The sequence below is a fragment of the Coregonus clupeaformis genome, chromosome 30 (assembly GCF_020615455.1).
Source record: "Coregonus clupeaformis isolate EN_2021a chromosome 30, ASM2061545v1, whole genome shotgun sequence".
NCBI classification, from domain to species: Eukaryota; Metazoa; Chordata; class Actinopteri; order Salmoniformes; family Salmonidae; genus Coregonus; species Coregonus clupeaformis.
Genome location: NC_059221.1, coordinates 43272359 through 43293177, shown reverse-complemented (window position 1 = coordinate 43293177; position 20819 = coordinate 43272359). Strand labels below are relative to the sequence as shown.

Here is a 20819-nt window from a genome sequence, read left to right as displayed (position 1 = left end):
TTCCTCCCTCCATTCCTCCTTCCCAGCTGGTGCTGACCCCTCAGTACACGGAGCTGCCAGGTTTCCAGGGTCACGATCCGGCGGCAGAGGAGCGTCTTGATGAGATGGTGCGCTACATGTGCCTGGACTCCTTCATGGCCACACCAATGCCCCTGCTGGCAGAGATGTGCACCAAGCTCATCTGCAGCATCTCTGCCATCCTGCACGACGGAGCGCTGCGTGAGTCTACCATACATCATTCACTAGGGGATCAGGTGTCAAAGGTCAAAGCCTCCATTAATGCCTTGTTATCGAATACTGGGTGTCAAATACTTCCTGGTCCAACTATTGAATAATTTTACTTACCAATAAACTCTAGCAAGCAGCACTATGATCAGTAATGCATGGTATGAGTTGGATGGAATTGTTACACTCAGTCATCACCATAGGATATCATCCATGACTTGTTTGATTGAAGACTCTCTCATTTTCCCTGTAGAATGTCAGTGCGACCCCCAGGGGTCTCTCAGTGCTGAGTGTGACAGGGTCGGAGGTCAGTGCCGCTGTAAACCCAACGTGATTGGAAGACGGTGTGACCAGTGCGCACCTGACACTTATGGCTTCGGACCATATGGCTGCACAGGTGAGTGAGCACTGGCATCTTTTAGCCAGTCATCACATCTTTATTTAGTTGACATTATATAGCAGGTGTGTCATACACTGGATGACCTCACAAACCACATCCTAAATACTATCTCCCCTACTCCCTCTTTTCTACCTTCCTCCTTTTCTCTCTCTCTCTCTCCTCCTCCTCCTCCTCCTCCTCCTCCTCCTCCTCCTCCTCCTCCCCTCCCTCCTCCTCTCCTCCTCCCCTCCTCCTCCCTCCTCCTCCTCCTCCTCCTCCTCCTCCTCCTCCTCCTTCTCCTCCTCCTTCTCCCTCCCTCCCTCCCCAGCCTGTGACTGCCACTCCCAGGGCTCTCTGGGGCACCAGTGTGACCCAGTGATGGGGCAGTGCCCGTGCAGACAGGGGGCCAGCGGGCGCCAGTGCTCAGACTGCCAGCCTGGCCAGTGGGGCTTCCCCAGCTGCAGGCCATGCCAGTGTAACGGTCACGCTGATGACTGCAACTCACAGACAGGGGAGTGCCAGGCCTGCAGGGACTACGCTGATGGACAGCACTGTGAAAGGTGGGCAGGGGGGATATACAGTGATTCGTAAATGGTGTTGGTGACAGCGTTTTGGTTAGTGTTTTGGTGCTGTTGGATCAGGTAGTGATCGGTAATAGTCCAATATATAATATTGTGATCGGTAGTGTACCATAATAAATACATTAAATATGTTATTTCTCTCCCTGCCCAGGTGTGTGAATGGGTTCTTTGGAAACCCAGTGCTGGGGTCTGGGGATCACTGTCGACATTGTCCCTGTCCTGGGAACCCAGGAAGCGGACATTCCAACGGAGACTCCTGTCATGCTGAAAGCTCATCCAATCAAATCCTCTGCAACTGTAAACAGGGCTACACAGGTAGAGTCCCAATGATACAGTTTAGCTCACTAAAAAGGAAATCCTATCTACACTTATTGGCATTTCACTTTTCAGCCTAAGCCTGACCCCTTTCACACTCTTTTCCCCACGCTAGGGCCTCGCTGTGATCGGTGTGCCCCTGGTTACTATGGCAACCCCGAGCATCCAGGTGGGCAGTGCCTCCCGTGCCAGTGCAGTGGCAACATCGACACCCAGGACCCCGAGTCATGTGACCCCAGGACCGGCCAATGCCTGAGCTGCCTATACAACACGGATGGCCCCTCCTGCTCTGACTGTAAACATGGTTACTACGGCAACGCTCTGGCCCAGGACTGCAGGCGTGAGTTGTTACATGATAATGGATGGTTGAATCTCTACTGAGTTCTGTCTCTGCATTTTCTTAAGTTATGTAAGGGACTGGTCATGCCCGCTGGAGACAAACAATTGGTATTTGTGATGATATGTGTCACGCTGCCGTTCTTGTCTATGTCTGCTCTGTGTGTGACTGTGTGCTGTATTGTGTCTGATATGTTTATCTTATTCCATCTGCAGGTTGCACATGTGTAACAGCAGGTACACAACAGTCCTACTGCAGCGATGGCCATTGCCACTGTGACAGACAGACAGGAGCATGCCCGTGTCGGGACAATGTGGTCGGGCACAACTGTGACCAGTGTGCCCCCAACCACTGGAACTATGGCACAGACAGAGGGTGTGAGCAGTGTGCCTGCCACCCTCAGCACGCTGTGGGATCCCACTGCAACATGGTAGGCCTCATAGTTGTGAAAGGCTTTTGTTTAGTGTACTTTACCTTATCAGTTTAATTGAATAGCTTTGATGATACATCTCTCTCTCCTTGTCTGTCTGTCTGTAGTTCAGTGGACAGTGTCACTGTCGGCAAGGCTTTGGGGGAAGGCAGTGCACTGAGTGTGAGCAGTTTCATTGGGGAGACCCACGAGTGCAGTGTGAAGGTAATTGAATGTTAGAAATGTCACAGTTCAATTAGGTTTTCAAAGTCTATCTTTAATTCTGTGTTCAAAATGACAGTCTGTACTGTATTACTGCCACATTCATATCCACTAACTTCATGTGTATTTCTCTCCCCCATCTCCCCCTATCCATCTCTCCCCCTCTACATCCCTCTCCCCCATCTCCCCCTCTCCATCTCTCTCCCCCTCTCCATCTCTATCCACCATCTCCCCCTCTCCATCTCTACCCCATCTCCCCTCTCCATCTCTCTCCACCATCTCCCTCTCTCCATCTCTCTCCCCCATATCCCCATCTCCATCTATCTCCCCCATCTCCCCCTCTCCATCTCTCTCCCCCATCTCCCTCTTTCCTCCATCTCCCCCTCTCCATCTCTCTCCTCCATCTCCCCCTCTCCATCTCTCTCCACCATCTCCCCCTCTCCATCTCTCTCCCCCATCTCCCCCTCTCCATCTCTCTCCCCCATCTCCCCCTCTCTCCCCCCTCTCCATCTCTCTCCCCCATCTCCCCCCTCCATCTCTCTCCCCCATCTCCCCCTCTCCATCTCTCTCCCCCATCTCCCCCTCTCCACCTCTCTCCCCTTCTCCATCTCTCTCCCCCATCTCCCCCTCTCCATCTTCCGTCAGAGTGTAAGTGTCAGCCGCTGGGCTCGGAGTCGGCTCAGTGTGACCGTGTGACGGGGGCGTGTGAGTGCAGGGAGGGGACGGCGGGACGACGGTGTGACGAGTGTGACCACGGCTTCACCGGGGCCTTCCCTGAGTGTGTCCGGTGCCACCCCTGCTTCGAGCTGTGGGACGACGCGGTGTGTACGATCCGCCGGGACCTGGACCACATCCGTCACGACATCCAGAGGATCCTGGAGAGCGGAGAGACTCCCGGCCTGGGAGACAAACCCATCCACGAGCTGGAGAATAAACTGGCCCGGGTACAGGACCTGATCCGAGACGGAGACCGGGACAGACTACACCAGCTGATTGGCCAGTCCATCGATGACCTGAGGTAAAAGCATCATACTCCCCTGTACTGTAGGTGGACCGTTCATTCACCAAACATTTCATAGTAATATATGACATTTAACAGACGCTTTTATGCGTACATACATTTTGTACATATGGGTGGTCCCAGGAATTGAACCCACTATCCTGGTGTTGCAAGCGCCATGCTCTACCAACTAAAGCTACAGAGGAGCAGTGTAGAACAGCTAAACCCTCTCATGCAAATATTGCCAGGAGGGGGCAGCTGTGCTTATTGAATCCAAGTCACACAACAATTATACACGTAGAACAGGATAGTGTGTGAAATGAACAATGCCTACTGAGAATTGTGCTCAGAGGTCTCTCGTGCGTCTCTGTGGTGTATCCAGGGCGGAGATAGCCCTGACTGACGGCCGTCTGATGGGTGTGGCACGGGAGCTGAATGGGACAGCGGTGCAGGATGAGGTACTGAGGAGGAACCTGACCCAGATGGAGAGAGAACTCAGGGACCTTAACATCACCCTGGTGCACCGCCACCAAGAACGGAGGAACAACCTCAGCTCCGGCTTCCAAGGTAGCACCTCCCCCTAGACCTCAAAACACACACACCTGTACAGTAAGATTGAGTGCACATGTATAGGTACTCACACATAGACACATAGACACATACACACATACACACATACACATAGACACACATAGACACACACACACACACACAGACACACATCGACACACATGGACACACATGGACACACATGGACACACATGGACACACATGGACACATACACACACACACACACACACACACACACACACACACACACACACACACACATAGACACAAACACACATAGACACATACACACATAGACACATACACACATAGACACATACACACATAGACAAATACACACAGACACACATACACATAGACACATACACACATAGACACACACACATACACACACATAGACACATTGACACACACAGACACATAGACACACACACACACAGACACACAAAGACACACACAGACACACACAGACACACATACACACACATAGACACACAGACACACAGACACACAGACACACATAGACACACATACAGTGAGGGAAAAAAGTATTTGATCCCCTGCTGATTTTGTACATTTGCCCACTGACAAAGACATGATCAGTCTATAATTTTAATGGTAGGTTTATTTGAACAGTGAGAGACAGAATAACAACAAAACAATCCAGAAAAACGCATGTCAAAAATGTTATAAATTAATTTGCATTTTAATGAGGGAAATAAGTATTTGACCCCTCTGCAAAACATGACTTAGTACTTGGTGGCAAAACCCTTGTTGGCAATCACAGAGGTCAGACGTTTCTTATAGTTGGCCACCAGGTTTGCACACATCTCAGGAGGGATTTTGTCCCACTCCTCTTTGCAGATCTTCTCCAAGTCATTAAGGTTTCGAGGCTGACGTTTGGCAACTCGAACCTTCAGCTCCCTCCACAGATTTTCTATGGGATTAAGGTCTGGAGACTGGCTAGGCCACTCCAGGACCTTAATGTGCTTCTTCTTGAGCCACTCCTTTGTTGCCTTGGCCATGTGTTTTGGGTCATTGTCATGCTGGAATACCCATCCACAACCCATTTTCTATGCCCTGGCTGAGGGAAGGAGGTTCTCACCCAAGATTTGACAGTACATAGCCCCGTCCATCGTCCCTTTGATGCAGTGAAGTTGTCCTGTCCCCTTAGCAGAAAAACACCCCCAAAGCATAATGTTTCCACCTCCATGTTTGACGGTGGGGATGGTGTTCTTGGGGTCATAGGCAGCATTCCTCCTCCTCCAAACACGGCGAGTTGAGTTGATGCCAAAGAGCTTGTTTTTGGTCTCATCTGACCACAACACTTTCACCCAGTTCTCCTCTGAATCATTCAGATGTTCATTGGCAAACTTCAGACGGGCCTGTATATGTGCTTTCTTGAGCAGGGGGACCTTGCGGGCGCTGCAGGATTTCAGTCCTTCACGGCGTAGTGTGTTACCAATTGTTTTCTTGGTGACTATGGTCCCAGCTGCCTTGAGATCATTGACAAGATCCTCCTGTGTAGTTCTGGGCTGATTCCTCACCGTTCTCATGATTATTGCAACTCCACGAGGTGAGATCTTGCATGGAATAATCGCACCAACTGTTGTCACCTTCTCACCAAGCTGCTTGGCGATGGTCTTGTAGCCCATTCCAGCCTTGTGTAGGTTTACAATCTTGTCCCTGACATCCTTGGAGAGCTCTTTGGTCTTGGCCATGATGGAGAGTTTGGAATCTGATTGATTGATTGCTTCTGTGGACAGGTGTCTTTTATACAGGTAACAAGCTGAGATTAGGAGCACTCCCTTTAAGAGTGTCCTCCTAATTTCAGCTTGTTACCTGTGTAAAAGACACCTGGGAGCCAGAAATCTTTCTGATTGAGAGGGGGTCAAATACTTATTTCCCTCATTAAAATGCTAATCAATTTAGAACATTTTTGACATGCGTTTTTCTGGATTTTTTTGTTGTTATTCTGTCTCACTGTTCAAATAAACCTACCATTAAAATTATAGACTTATCATTTCTTTGTCAGTGGGCAAACGTACAAAATCAGCAGGGGATCAAATACTTTTTTCCCTCACTGTAGATACACACAGACACACAGACACATACAGCCTCTCCTCGTTTTTAGTCTCTTTCACTGATTTGTTTTGACCTGGTCCTCCTCTCCATCCCAGATCAGTTTGACAATGTGAATAAGTACTACCGTGGGTCCCAGGAGGCTCAACAGAAGTGCAACGCCTCAATGTCCGGTCCCTTCAACCCCGTGGAGGAGTCTAAAGCCACACGTACACACACTGAGGACCTTCTGAACATGAGGCGGGATAAGTTCCTGCGCACCGTGGCAGCCCAGAATAAATCATTGTCAGAGCTACAGGACAAAGCCCAGGATGTGGACAAGAAAGTCCACCACCTGAGCCACAAGGTATAGAGGGGACAATATAGTGGGGTCTACTCTGTATTCTAAAGGGAAGCTTGTTTTGGGTCGGTGTAGTTATAGATAGTGCTGCGAGGACAATGCCTAACAGTCAGCAGAAACAATCCTCTTGTCTGTGTTGTGTTGTAAAGGGTTGGTTTTATAAAAAGTTTGATTAGCAGGATGGTCATCCTTGTCTGTCACGTAGAGCTAATTGGCAGACATACCTGTCATGATGTGTTGATTTCATTTGTAATAAATGTTACACCATCCCTTCCCTGGATGTGTGACCCATAGCCCTTTGTCTGTGTCGGACTCTGACCCTACCTGTTTTGTGTGTTTTTCCTCCAGGTATGTGGTGCTCATTCCAACACCAGCTCGAATGGCACATGTCACGACAGCCCGTGTGGGGGTGCTGGTTGTCGTGACAATGGCGGTCAGCGGGTGTGTGGAGGGGACGCGTGTAAGGGGACTGTGAGCGCCTCCCTCAAGGGACTGAAACACGCCAATGATGTCACAGACAACCTGACTGTTGCCAGTGAAGATCTCCAGGGCATGGCGAAGAAGGTACATCTGCCTCACTCTCTTATATGTACTAACTATACCTCTGCATGCATGTATCTCAATATAAGCCGAATCACTGAGCAAAACCTGCTGTTGAAGTTACCTAAAAGGGGTTGTATTATATGTTTCTCAGTGTCTTTGTGAGTCTAAGCACAGCATGTTTTGTATATAGTATTCCATATGCAGTTTATTTTTCAGTAATCACTCATGTTGTGTTTCCAGCTCCATGACATTGCTATGCTGACCCAGGACGTTAAGAGTCAAGCCATGGACACCTTGGACAAAGCCAAGAAGAATAAGGACTTCTTTGAAAACTCCAACAAGAAACTCAAGGAATTCATTCAGAAGATCAAAGATTTCCTGACTGGTTTGTTAATGCCATTAACCTTCCAGAAAAGTTCTTATAAAAAAAATATATAAACACTACCGTTCAAAGGTTTGGGGTAACTTAGAAATGTTATTGTTTCCGAAAGAAAAGCAAATTTTTTGTCAATTAAAATAACATCAAATTGATCAGAAATACAGTGTAGACATGGTTAATGTTGTAAATGGCTATTGTAGCTGGAAACGAGGCCCATTATCAGCAACCATCAGTCCTGTGTTCCAATGGCATGTTGTGTTTTCTAATCCAAGTGTATTATTTTAAAAGGCTAATTGATCATTAGAAAAACCTTTTGCAGTTATGTTAGCACAGCTGAAAACTGTTGTGCTGATTAAAGAAGCAATAGAACTAGCCTTCTTGAGACTAGTTGAGTAACTGGAGCATCAACAATTGTGGGTTCGATTACAGGCTCAAAATGGCCAGAATCAAATAACTTTCTTCTGAAACTCATCAGTCTATTCTTGTTCTGAGAAATGAAGGCTATTCCATGCGAGAAATTGCCAAGAAACTGAAGAGCTCGTACAACGCTGTGTGCTACTCCCTTCACAGAACAGCGCAAACTGGCTCTAACCAGAATAGAAAGAGGAGTGGGAGGCCCCAGTGCACAACTGAGCAAGAGGACAAATACATTAGTGTCTAGTTTGAGAAACAGATGCCTCACAGGTCCTCAACTGGCAGCTTCATTAAATAGTACCCGCAAAACACCAGTATCAACGTCAACAGTGAAGAGGCGACTCCGGGATGCTGACCTTCTGGCAGAGTTGCAAAGAAAAAGCCATATCTCAGACTGGCCAATAAAAATAAAATATTAAGATGGGCAAAAGAACACAGACACTGGACAGAGGAAGATTGGAAAAAAGTGTTATGGATAGACAAATCGAAGTTTGAGGTGTTCAGATCACAAAGAATAACATTTGTGAGACGCAGACCAAATGAAAAGATGCTGGAGGAGTGCTTGATGCCATCTGTCAAGCATGGTGGAGGCAATGTGATGGTATGGGGGTGCTTTGGTGGTGGTAAAGTGGGAGATAGGTACAGGGTAAAAAGGGATCTTGAAGAAGGAAGGCTATCACTCCATTTTGCAACGCCATGCCATACCCTGTGGATGGCGCTTGATTGGAGCCAATTTCCTCCTACAACAGGACAATGACCCAAAGCACAGCTCCAAATTATGCAAGAACTATTTAGGGAAGAAGCAGTCAGCTGGTATTCTGTCTATAATGGAGTGGCCAGCACAGTCACCGGATCATAACCCTATTGAGCTGTTGTGGGAGCAGTTTGACCGTATGTTACGTAAGAAGTACCCATCAAGCCAATCCAACTTGTGGGAGGTGCTTCAGGAAGCATGGGGTGAAACCTCTTCAGATTACCTCAACAAATTGACAACTAGAATGCCAAAGGTCTGCAAGGCTGTAATTGCTGCAAATGTAGGATTCTTTGACGAAAGCAAAGTTTGAAGGACACAATTATTATTTCAATTAAAAATCATTATTTCTAACCTTGTCAATGACTACATGTCCTATTCATTTAGCTATATTTCCTATTCAAACTCATTTCAGGTATGTTTTCATGGAAAGCAAGAATTTCAATGTGACCTCAAACTTTTGAATGGTAGTGTATATACATATCTCTTTGGACAGTTCTTATGATATTAATTTGATCATGGTTCTTCTCCACTGTGTGTTGTGTACAGAGGAGGGTGCGGACCCAGAGAGCATAGAGAAGGTGGCTCAGCAAGTGCTGGCTATATCTCTGCCTGTGAACAGAACCACCCTGGACACTGTGGTCCAGCAGATCAAAGACAACATTAGCAATCTGACAGATGTACAGCGGGTCTTCAACCACACCTCCCAGCAACTCCACCAGGCCAAGGAGCTGCTCAACAGAGCTAAGGATGCCATGTAAGGCAGAGGGAGAAAGAGGCAACAAGAGGCATATTAGACTTCAGACATAAGGGGCTCTATTTTAACAAACCTAACGCATTAATAAATCTTAGCGCAGGTGGTAGCAGTATAGGTTCTGTGTCCGAAATATATTTTTCATTTTCACAACCGGAATTACGGGCGTATAGCTGGCGGTGGTGCGAAAGGGCTGGCTTTTGATGAGTAAACAAGTTGTGGGTGTGGTCAATGCTTCGCCCCTCACTGGCCAATCAGAACGTTCTTCATGGCTAAATATGTGGTTGCTTCAAGTATATTTAGGTATTTTATGTATTACCTTGTCATCAACTCCAATTTGAATGTCAGTCCATTATAGCCTAGTTCGTTAAATAGCCTGCCCCATATTTGCTAAATTTTTTGAATGTGTTTGCAGTCCACACTGTTCTAATTGCATAGCTTCAATATGTAAATACATTGTTAAACATAGGCTATAGTGTTCACTCAGATATAGGGGCTAGGCCTACTATAAATTGCATTCTGGACAAACGTAGTCAATAAGCAAGATTACATTCACTACAGGCTATTGATAACGCCTAAAAATACAGTATATAATTCTAATAAAAACTTGTTTTAAATAGGCTATGTCTAAATACAGTTACAGGCACCATAACTGCTCCCCATGGGCTTATACAGACAAGGCAACTTAGACTATGGAGGGTTTTATGCACATCCAAACTTTTCACAGGAGCTGGATAAAGATCCAATATAAAGAGAAAGGGGGAATGTCAACTCACCATTATACTGCTCGCAAGTGTAATGTTTTACAAACATAATTGAACCATCTTACAGATCATATTTGCACTTCTCCAGAAATAGCAGACGAAATTGCATTGCATTCGAGCCATGTACGTTCTCACCATAAACCCATGGATGGTGAATCTTTCAAATAAGTTTGGGGGGGGGGGGCATTAACATTAACTATACTGAACAAAAATATAAACGCAAAATGCAACCATTTCAAAGATTTTGCTTAGTTACAGTTCATAAAAGGAAATCAGTCAATTGAAATAAATTAATATGGCCCTATTCTATGGATTTCACATGACTGGGAAGCCAGGCCCAGCCAATCAGAATGAGTTTTTCCCCACAAAAGGGCCTTTTTACAGACAGAAATACTCCTTATACTTTTTGTTCAGTGTAGCTAAGCTCATGCATAGAAAATCCTCATCGGGTCTAACGGTCATCTCGCGCCGAACTGCGCATGTGTAGGCCACCAAATCAAAGGCACTCCTTCGATATAAAGTCGTTTTTTGATAAACATTAATACGTTTCAGTTAGTCACTTTCATGAGGTTGGAGTAATAACATGTTCAGCTATTTAAGACGTTGGCTCCAATCTAGGTTGTTCCTTTAGATTTAGAGAAAATTAACAACTAAGGAATAATTTTTCACTTGACTTCTCAAACCCCAAACCCCGGCCTGGTCTGTTTGGTCTGTTACGCAAGCGTTCCTGGAAGTCTCGCAATGTTGCGCATCTGGGTTTAGAAACACTGTGGTCATAGCCTTTCAGTATATGTTTTCGTAGCAGAGCAGAGCTCTCAGTCTATCACACACACACACACACACACACACACCTTTTTCACTTGTCCTGTATGTGTTTGTAGGACACGGGCAGAAGGAGTGAAGGACACAGCCAACACGACTAAGCAGGCGTTGGATGCGTCTGAGAAGGCCATTCAGAAAGCAACCAAAGCCCTGGACCATGCCCTGAACAACCTGAACAGCACCAGGAATGCCACCGCAACGGTACTGTACACTACTCTTCACAGCCACACCTCAGTGTGTGTATGAATGTGTGCATGAATGTATGTGTGTGTTTGTGTGTGTGTGTGTGTGTGTGTTTCTCAGTCTGATATGTCCCTTCTTGCTGTGTACCTTTCCCACTTCTCAGGTGGAAGAGAACCTTCAGGAACTGGAGACCAAGCAGATGGGTGCTATGATGCGACTGGCCAACCTGTCCATGGGGGTGGAGGCACTACAGAACAAGACAAATCAAAACAGGGAGATGTCCCAAGGTGTCAAGAACCAGGCCAAAAATGCCACTCATGCAGCATTGGGACTGGAGCAGGTGTGTGTGTGTGTGTGTGTGTGTGTGTGTGTGTGTGTGTGTGTGTGTGTGTGTGTGTGTGTGTGTGTGTGTGTGTGTGTGTGTGTGTGTGTGTGTGTGTGTGTGCGCGTTCGTGCGTGTCCATGCCTGTGTTGTGCATAAGCATGTGTTTGCATGTGTGTCTATGGATGAGTGTGCCTGTTTCCTGGTTGTGCTACAACATGTTGACGTGTAGTTGTGTGTCTGGTTGTTGATGTGTAGTTGTGTGTGTTTGGTTGTTGATGTGTAGCTGTGTGTCTGGTTGTTGATGTAGTTGTGTGTGTTTGGTTGTTGATGTGTAGTTGTGTGTGTGTGGTTGTTGATGTGTAGTTGTGTGTGTGTGTGTGGTTGTTGATGTGCAGTTGTGTGTGTCTGGTTGTTGATGTGTGGTTGTGTGTCTGGTTGTTGATGTGTAGTTGTATGTGTGGTTGTTGATGTGTAGTTGTGTGTGTGGTTGTTGATGTGTAGTTGTGTGTGTGGTTGTTGATATGTAGTTGTATGTGTCTGGTTGTTGATGTGTAGTTGTGTGTGTGGTTGTTGATATGTAGTTGTGTGTGTCTGGTTGTTGATGTAGTTGTGTGTGTTTGGTTGTTGATGTGTAGTTGTGTGTGTGTGTGGTTGTTGATGTGTAGTTGTGTGTGTGGTTGTTGATGTGTAGTTGTGTGTGTGGTTGTTGATGTGTAGTTGTGTGTCTGGTTGTTGATGTGTAGTTGTATGTGTGGTTGTTGATGTGTGGCTGTGTGTCTGGTTGTTGATGTGTAGTTGTGTGTGTCTGTTTCCTGGTTGTGCTACAACATGTTGACGTGTAGTTGTGTGTGTCTGGTTGTTGATATGTAGTTGTATGTGTGTGGTTGTTGCTGTGTTGTTGTATGTGTGGTTGTTGATGTGTAGTTGTGTGTGTCTGTTTCCTGGTTGTGCTACAACATGTTGATGTGTAGTTGTGTGTGTCTGGTTGTTGATGTGTAGTTGTGTGTGTGGTTGTTGTTATGTAGTTGTGTGTGTCTGGTTGTTGATGTGTAGTTGTGTGTGTGGTTGTTGATGTTTAGTTGTGTGTGGTTGTTGATGTGTAGTTGTGTGTCTGGTTGTTGATGTGTAGTTGTATGTGTCTGGTTGTTGATGTGCAGTTGTGTGTGTCTGGTTGTTGATGTGTAGTTGTGTGTGTGTGTGGTTGTTGATGTGTAGTTGTGTGTGTGGTTGTTGATGTGTAGTTGTGTGTGTCTGGTTGTTGATATGTAGTTGTGTGTGTGGTTGTTGATGTGTAGTTGTGTGTCTGGTTGTTGATGTGTAGTTGTATGTGTGGTTGTTGATGTGTAGTTGTGTGTGTGGTTGTTGATATGTAGCTGTGTGTGTGGTTGTTGATGTATGGTTCTGTGTGTGGTTGTTGATGTGTAGTTGTATGTGTGGTTGTTGATGTGTAGTTGTGTGTGTGGTTGTTGATGTGTAGCTGTGTGTGTGGTTGTTGATGTATAGTTCTGTGTGTGGTTGTTGATGTGTTGCTGTGTGTGTCTCTGTGTTGTGATCCAGAGGCTGAATGAGACGGAGGATCTGTACAAGGACCTGCAGATGAAGGTGGACTCTCTGGGTGGGGCCTCTGGGGACCTGGGGAGTGTCAACCAGAGGGCCCAGGAGATCAAGAAGGAGGCTGAAGACCTGCTCACTAAGGCCGACAAGGGCATAGAAACCCTACGAAGTGTGTACTGTACTGCCCTCTGAAACTTGACATATGAGATACCATATATATACAACATAGAGCCGTATGGAACCATGAAGTGAATTGATGGCTGTAAAGTATTCCATGGCCAAAGGATATCAGCATGGTGTCTTTGGTTTTTGTATGTAGATGTGCTAGTAAGTGTGAACTGGAAGTTCTCTACGTAGAACAACAGTTTTGACCAGGGCCCGTAGGGTTCTTCTCCAAAGCAGTGCATTATTACATTTACATTTTAGTCATTTAGCAGACGCTCTTATCCAGAGCGACTTACAGGAGCAGTTAGGGTTAAGTGCCTTGCTTAAGGGCACATTGGCAGATTTCTCACCTAGTCGGCTCGGGTATTAGAACCAGCGACCTTTCGGTTACAGCTTTTCAATTAATGTCCCTGAATTGTTGTCTTCCTATAATGAGTTCTCTGCTGTTCTGTTTCAGAGCTTGAGAAGAAGTTCCGTAATAATGAGCAGAGAATGCAGGACCAGCAGACTGAGCTAGGAGAACTTGAGAAGAACGCCACGGACGCACGGGAGGCCATACGAAAGCAGGTGCAGACATACAACAACTGCAACTGATAGTGTGTTATTGAAGGATGTAGGGGAGGAAAAACTATATTCCACTGGTGCTTTATTCCCATTCTCCCTCTGTAAAATGTGAAATGAATTTAATAAAAAAATATATCACAAAATAAAAAGAAATACAGCCACTGTTAGTGAGGAGAACACGGTCATGTGTACTATACTCCTGTAGTCCATTAGAACACAGCAGCTCCTTCTGATCAAGGAGCCAGGGTTCCGGTCTCGAAGCATGGTTTCCACTGGTCCTACAGTCTTGCTTCGGTACTGCCGTTTAACTGACGTCCGGCCCAGAAAGACAATTTCCATAGAGATGTCAGATTAGAACATTCCCAATAAGACACTTTAGTCATCACCTTTGTGCACAGAACATCCATTGAATTATTCAAATAATTGTCACTGAGGCCGATTTTCTTTTCATTACTCACAACCAAAGATATTAACATCTTATATTTTTTTTTGGATGACGTGATGACGTTGTCGCTGCTCGCGCTGTTCCCTATGCGCACTGAGCGCTAGTGCACATGGGAAGTTGGGCTGTGTAAGCCGGATGCAACCCGGATATACAGTTGAAGTCGGAAGTTTACATACACTTAGGTTGGAGTCATTAAAACTCATTTTTCAACCACTCCACAAATTTCTTGTTAACAAACTATAGTTTTGGCAAGTCGGTTAGGACATCTACTTCGTGCATGACACAAGTAATTTTTCCAACAACTGTTTACAGACAGATTATTTCACATATAATTCACTGTATCACAATTCCAGTGGGTCAGCAGTTTACATACACTAAGTTGACTGTGCCTTTAAACAGCTTGGAAAATTCCAGAAAATGATGTCATGGCTTTACAAGCTTCTGATAGGCTAATTGACATCATTTGAGTCAATTGGAGGTGTACCTGTGGATGTTTTTCAAGGCCTACCTTCAAACTCAGTGCCTCTTTGCTTGACATCATGGGAAAATCTAAAGAAATCAGCCAAGACCTCAGGAAAATGTTTGCAGACCTCCACAAGTCTGGTTCATCCTTGGGAGCAATTTACAAACGCCTGAAGGTACCAAGTTCATCTGTACAAACAATAGTACGCAAGTATAAACACCATGGGACCACGCAGCCGTCATACCGCTCAGGAAGGAGACGCGTTCTGTCTCCTAGAGATGAACGTACTTTGGTGCGAAAAGTGCAAATCAATCCCAGTACAACAGCAAAGGACCTTGTGAAGATGCTGGAGGAAACAGGTACAAAATTATCTATATCCACAGTAAAACGAGTCCTATATTAACATAACCTGAAAGGCCGCTCAGCAAGTAAGAAGCCACTGCTCCAAAACCGCCATAAAAAAGCCAGATGAAAGTAGCTAGCTTGTCTAACTATCTTAGCTGTCCTGCCTGCTGGAAAACATGGTAGACTTTAGAAAAGCAATAAATTACTAAATGTACTGAATAAGACTCACATTCCTTTCAATCATTTACACAGATTTCAGCAGAGATGCAGATAAGCATATTTAGTTTCTATAAAAGAAGAACCACCCGTCAGGGAGGATACAGACAGCTCAAGAGGTATGCTTAGATAAAATAAACATATATATATTTTTTTACATAGAATTAAGCATAATGATTATGGCTCTAGATTGCAGGAAAAAGCAGTTTCAGGTGTTTCAAAAATGCAAAATTCTCCAACCCCCCCAGACATCCTCGCGTACTTTGTGCCCTCAGATTTTTGGGGTGCATGACGCCCCTGATTCGATACTATAGCTCAAAGCTATGTGTGAAAACGCTTCATTTTGAAGTGAGCAAAAGTGGTCTACTCTAACGCTGAGGTGATTCCATGTCCCTTGTGTATTTAAATACTGGATACATTAAGATTCATATCAGAGAGCCCTCCAAAACATATGCTTATGATCATATATTTAGACTGATTCAACTAACTGTTGTAGTTTCTTCATCAAATATTTGGCAGCCATCAAATAAATATTTTTTTTGTTTTCAAGTTACTTGCATATATATTGAAATACCTTCAAATATTAGCCAATTTGGTTTTCTGCAAAGGTATTCAAAATACTTTCAAATATTAAAAGAAAACATTCTGAGACCTGTATTTGATTATCAAAGAAGATAGTTGCCTTTTAGTTTAAACTCTACTGTGACTACACTGAACTAAAATATCAGTCAATTGAAATAAATAAATTAGGTCCCAATCTATGGATTTCACATGACTGGGAATACAGATATGCATCTGTTGGTCACAGATATCTTTTTTAAAAGGTAGGGGCGTGGATCAGAAAACCAGTCAATATCTGGTATGACCACCCTTTGCCTTATGCAAAGTGACAGATCACCTTTGCATAGAGTTAATCAGGCTGTTGATTGTGGCCTGTGGAACGTTGTCCCTCTCCTCATCAATGTCTGTGCAAAGTCGCTGGACATTGGCGGGAACTGGAACACACTGTCGTACATGTCGACCCAGAGCATCCCAAACATGCTCAATAGGTGACTTGTCTGGTGATTATGCAGGCCATGGAAGAACTGTGACATTTCCAGCTTCCAGGAATTGTGTACAGATCCTTGCGACATAGGGACGTGCATGATCATGCTGAAAACATGAGATGATGGAGGTGGATGAATGGCATGACCAATGGACCTCAGGATCTTGTCACGGTATCTCTGAGCATTCAAATTGCCAACAATAAAATGCAATTGTGTTCGTTGTCCGTAGCTTATGCCTGCTCATACCATAACCCCACCGCCACCATGGGCCACTCTGTTCACAACGTTGACATTAGCAAACCGCTCGCCCACACAACGCCATACACGTTGTCTGCCATCTGCCTGGTACTGTTGAAACCGGGATTCATCTGTGAAGAGCACATTTCTCCAGCATGCCAGTGGCCATCGAAGGTGAGCATTTGCCGACTGAAGTCGGTTACGTCGGTTACGACACCGAACTGCAGTCAGGTCAAGACCCTGGTGAGGACGACGAGCACTCAGATGAGCTTCCCTGAGACGGTTTCTGACATTGTGTGCAGAAATTCTTCGGTTGTGCAAACCCACAGTTTCATCAGCTGTCCGGGTGGCTGGTCTCAGATGATTCTGCAGTTGAAGAAGACGGATGTGGAGGTCCTGGGCTGGCGTGGTTACATGTGGTCTGTGGTTGTGAGGCCGGTTGGACATACTGCCAAATTCTCTAAAATGACGTTGGAGGTGGCTTATGGTAGAGAACTTAACATTGATTTCTCTGGCAACAGCTCTGGTGGACATTCATGCAGTCAGCATGCCAATTGCACACTCCCTCAACACTTGAGGCATCTGTGGCATTGTGTTGTGTGACAAAACTTCACATTTTAGAGTGGCTTTTTAGTGTCCCCAGTACAAGGTGCACCTGTGATGATCATGCTGTTTAGTCAGCTTCTTGATGTCACATCTGTCAGGTGGATGGATTATCTTGGTGAAGGAGAAATGCTCACTAAATTTCGGAGATGTTTTATTTCAGCTCACGAAACATGGGACCAACACTTTACATGTTGCCTTTATATTTTTTGTTCGGTGTATATTTGACTACCTCGAGTATTTGAAATGTTTTCAAATAAACTACAAAATACAACTGTTTTCTGCCCAGGTCTGCACTACATAGGTCATCTGTGCCTGTCTGTCAACGCCCAGTGTTCCCTATTAATTAATTTAATGGTTTTTATACAGCCATCTGGTTTTTATACAGCCATCTGCACCAGTTTGGTGTGTGTGGTTCAAGGTGACAACTGGATAGGGACAAATTAAGCTTGTATTTTGTGATCCAAGATAGATCGACTTCTAAATTGAAAAGAGAAAATTGTCGCAAGATGTTTGAGATACAGAGAGGATGTTAAGAAAGGAATTTGTTGTTTTTACAATGTTAATGTCCTTTCTGGAATTATTTGTGTTTTTATTTGACTACAGAAGGCTACTTATATGCTAAATGTCCAATATAACATTCCTATTGAAAAAGTACTGTTTGATACCAAGGATTTACAGATGTTACTGTTTATTTTTTGTAACCAAAAATGGTATTGATGCAAAAAATACTTGTTTGTCACGCATATACAGTACACACAAAAACAAACACTCAAGAACGGTCACTCACACAAACAAGCATTTTTTGATGTGAATTTCATCCCTATTGATGTATAATTGACACAGACGTCTATGAAAAATAAATATACGTTTGATATAATATTGACGTTTTTTGAAGAAGTTATTTGCCTCACACTTGAGGTCTATTTCATGTTGTCTTTTACCTCTAACGTTAGAATTGATCTGATTTGCCTCAAATTAGAAATCTGAAAGAAGTAATATTACAATTCGCACCATTGGGGGGTGCTACAGAATCAACTTAGATTGAGAGCTTTTCCGACTACATTGTCAGAATGCACGGAGGCTACTACCTTCCTCAACGTGTGTGTGGGTGTGTTCCTTAACATTGAGTGTGCATTGAGAGAGGGTCCTCTCCCTCCCACAGTCTCCTGTTCAGTCAGGCTGGAAAGTCATCCTCTCAGAATTATCCTTTCACTGACTGCATGTCATATTTCTTGCAATTTTTCTCACAAGTGTGAGAGAGAGAGAGAGAGAGAGAGAGAGGCAGAGAGGCAGAGAGGCAGAGAGGCAGAGAGAGAGAGGCAGAGAGGCAGAGAGGCAGAGAGGCAGAGAGGCAGAGAGAGCGAGAGGCAGAGAGAGAGGCAGAGAGAGAGAAAAAAAAAAAAAAAAAAAAAAGAGAGAGAGAGAGAGAGAAAAAAAAAGAGAGAGAGAGAGAGAGAGGCAGAGAGAGAGAGAGAGAGAGAGAGAGAGAGAGAGAGAGAGAGAGAGAGAAGAGAGAGAGAGAGAGAGAGAGAGAGAGAGAGAGAGAGAGAGAGAGAGAGAGAGAGAGAGAGAGAGAGAGAGAGAGAGAGAGAGAGAGAGAGAGAGAGAGAGAGAGAGAGAGAGAGAGAGAGAGAGAGAGAGAGAGAGAGAGAGAATAAACACAATGACTTGGTGGAACTTTATAGCCTGCTAGAAATCTGTAACATGTTCAAAATAGTGCACTTGCATATAGGTCTTCCTACTGAATAGGAATTATTCTAACCACCTGTTGTTGGGAAGGAGCATGGTTTGGTGATGGTAGATAGGTGGTGTGTATCTGTGCGAAGCATGGATTGTTCATTGAAGCAATAAAAGGGAGCCTAATCCGTTCTCTCCAGAGCGCGCATTCCTGTTTCCAAGCCTGCATCTATTCTCTGACAGACATGAGGGTCTTCTTAAAACATGTGGTGGAGTTTACACTGTCACTGTCAATAATTAACTTTCCCCAACTTCTTCAATGGACACACTCGGCAGCCACAAACAAATTTGTATGGGGTCATTTATGTGTATCAATCATGCCAAAATGATCTGAATCGTCAGCCCACTCTTTTGATATCATCAAAGTCACAAGCTTATGCAGCATCTAGCCTTGGTACCTGTATTAGCAATGTGTGTGTTGATTAAAGGCATAAAACCAGCTCAACTGCTAGAGAGAACCATACTTTTATATACAGTTGAAGTCGGAAGTTTACATACACTTAGGTTGGAGTCATTAAAACTCGTTTTTCAACCACTCCACAAATTTCTTGTTATCAAACTATAGTTTTGGCAAGTCGGTTAGGACATCTACTTTGTGCATGACACATGTAATTTTTCCAACAATTGTTTACAGACAGATTATTTCACTTATAATTCACTGTATCACAATTCCAGTGGGTCAGAAGTTTACATACACTAAGTTGACTCTGCCTTTAAACAGCTTGGCAAATTCCGGAAAATGATGTCATGGCTTTAGAAGCTTCTGATAGGCTAATTAACGTCATTTGAGTCAATTGGAGGTGTACCTGTGGATGTATTTCAAGGCCTACCTTCAAACTCAGTGCCTCTTTGCTTGACATCATGGGAAAATGAAAAGAAATCAGCCAAGACCTCAGATTTTCTTTTTTAGACCTCCACAAGTCAGGTTCATCCTTGGGAGCAATTTCCAAACACCACGTTCATCTGTACAAACAATAGTACGCAAGTATAAACACCATGGGACAACGCAGCCGTCATACCGCTCAGGAAGGAGACGCGTACTGTCTCCTAGAGATGAATGTACTTTGGTGGGACAAGTGCAAATCAATCCCAGAACAACAGCAAAGGACCTTGTGAAGATGCTGGAGGAAACTGGTACAAAAGTATCTATATCCACAGTAAAACGTCTCCTATAGTAACATAACCTGAAAGGCCGCTCAGCAAGGAAGAGGCCACTGCTCCAAAACCGCCATAAAAAAGCCAGACTACGGTTTGCAACTGCACATGGGGACAAAGATCGTACTTTTTGGAGAAATGTCCTCTGGTCTGATGAAACAAAAATAGAACTGTTTGGCCATAATGACCATCGTTATGTTTGGAGGAAAAAGGGGGTGCTTACAAGCTGAAGAATACCATCCCAACCGTGAAGCACGGGGGTGGCAGCATCATGCTGTGGGGGTGCTTTGTTGCAGGTGGGACTGGTGCACTTCACAAAATAGATTGCATCATGAGGAAGGAAAATTATGTGGATATATTGAAGCAACATCTCAAGACATCAGTCAGGAAGTTAAAGCTTGGTCGCAAATGGGTCTTCCAAATGGACAATGACCCCAAGCATACTTCCAAAGTTGTGGCAAAATGGCTTAAGGACAACAAAGTCAAGGTATTGGAGGGGCCATCACCCTGACCTCAATCCTATAGAAAATGTGTGGGCAGACCTGAAAAAGTGTGTGCAAGCAAGGAGGCCTACAAACCTGACTCAGTTACACCAGCTCTGTCAGGAGGAATGGGCCAAAATTCACCCAACTTATTGTGGGAAGCTTGTGGAAGGCTACCCGAAACGTTTGACCCATGTTAAACAATTTAAAGACAATACTACCAAATACTAATTGAGTGTATGTAAACTTCTGACCCACTGGGAATGTGATGAAAGAAATAAAAGCTTAAATAAATAATTCTCTCTACTATTATTCTGACATTTCACATTCTTAAAACAAAGTGGTGATCCTAACTGACCTAAGACAGGGAATTTTTACTAGGATTAGATGTCAGGAATTGTGAAACTG

The 20819-nt window shown here is 44.6% G+C and overlaps 1 protein-coding gene across 1 annotated transcript in view; it reads left to right on the top strand.

The window, feature by feature from the left end:
* The window catches only part of LOC121546029 (laminin subunit beta-2-like), a 47830-nt gene extending 33500 nt beyond the window's left edge, over positions 1 to 14330 (top strand). The window contains exons 17-33 of the mRNA XM_045209583.1: positions 27 to 219; positions 479 to 622; positions 933 to 1164; positions 1337 to 1500; positions 1616 to 1840; positions 2053 to 2267; positions 2375 to 2471; positions 3114 to 3486; positions 3851 to 4035; positions 6220 to 6467; positions 6810 to 7025; positions 7245 to 7389; positions 9098 to 9305; positions 10948 to 11089; positions 11235 to 11411; positions 12954 to 13119; positions 13573 to 14330. Of these exons, the coding sequence (XP_045065518.1) occupies positions 27 to 219; positions 479 to 622; positions 933 to 1164; positions 1337 to 1500; positions 1616 to 1840; positions 2053 to 2267; positions 2375 to 2471; positions 3114 to 3486; positions 3851 to 4035; positions 6220 to 6467; positions 6810 to 7025; positions 7245 to 7389; positions 9098 to 9305; positions 10948 to 11089; positions 11235 to 11411; positions 12954 to 13119; positions 13573 to 13709 (3267 nt within the window). The 3' untranslated portion in view covers positions 13710 to 14330. The remainder of the gene's footprint in view (positions 1 to 26; positions 220 to 478; positions 623 to 932; positions 1165 to 1336; positions 1501 to 1615; positions 1841 to 2052; positions 2268 to 2374; positions 2472 to 3113; positions 3487 to 3850; positions 4036 to 6219; positions 6468 to 6809; positions 7026 to 7244; positions 7390 to 9097; positions 9306 to 10947; positions 11090 to 11234; positions 11412 to 12953; positions 13120 to 13572) is intronic.
* The last annotated feature ends 6489 nt before the right edge of the window (positions 14331 to 20819 follow it).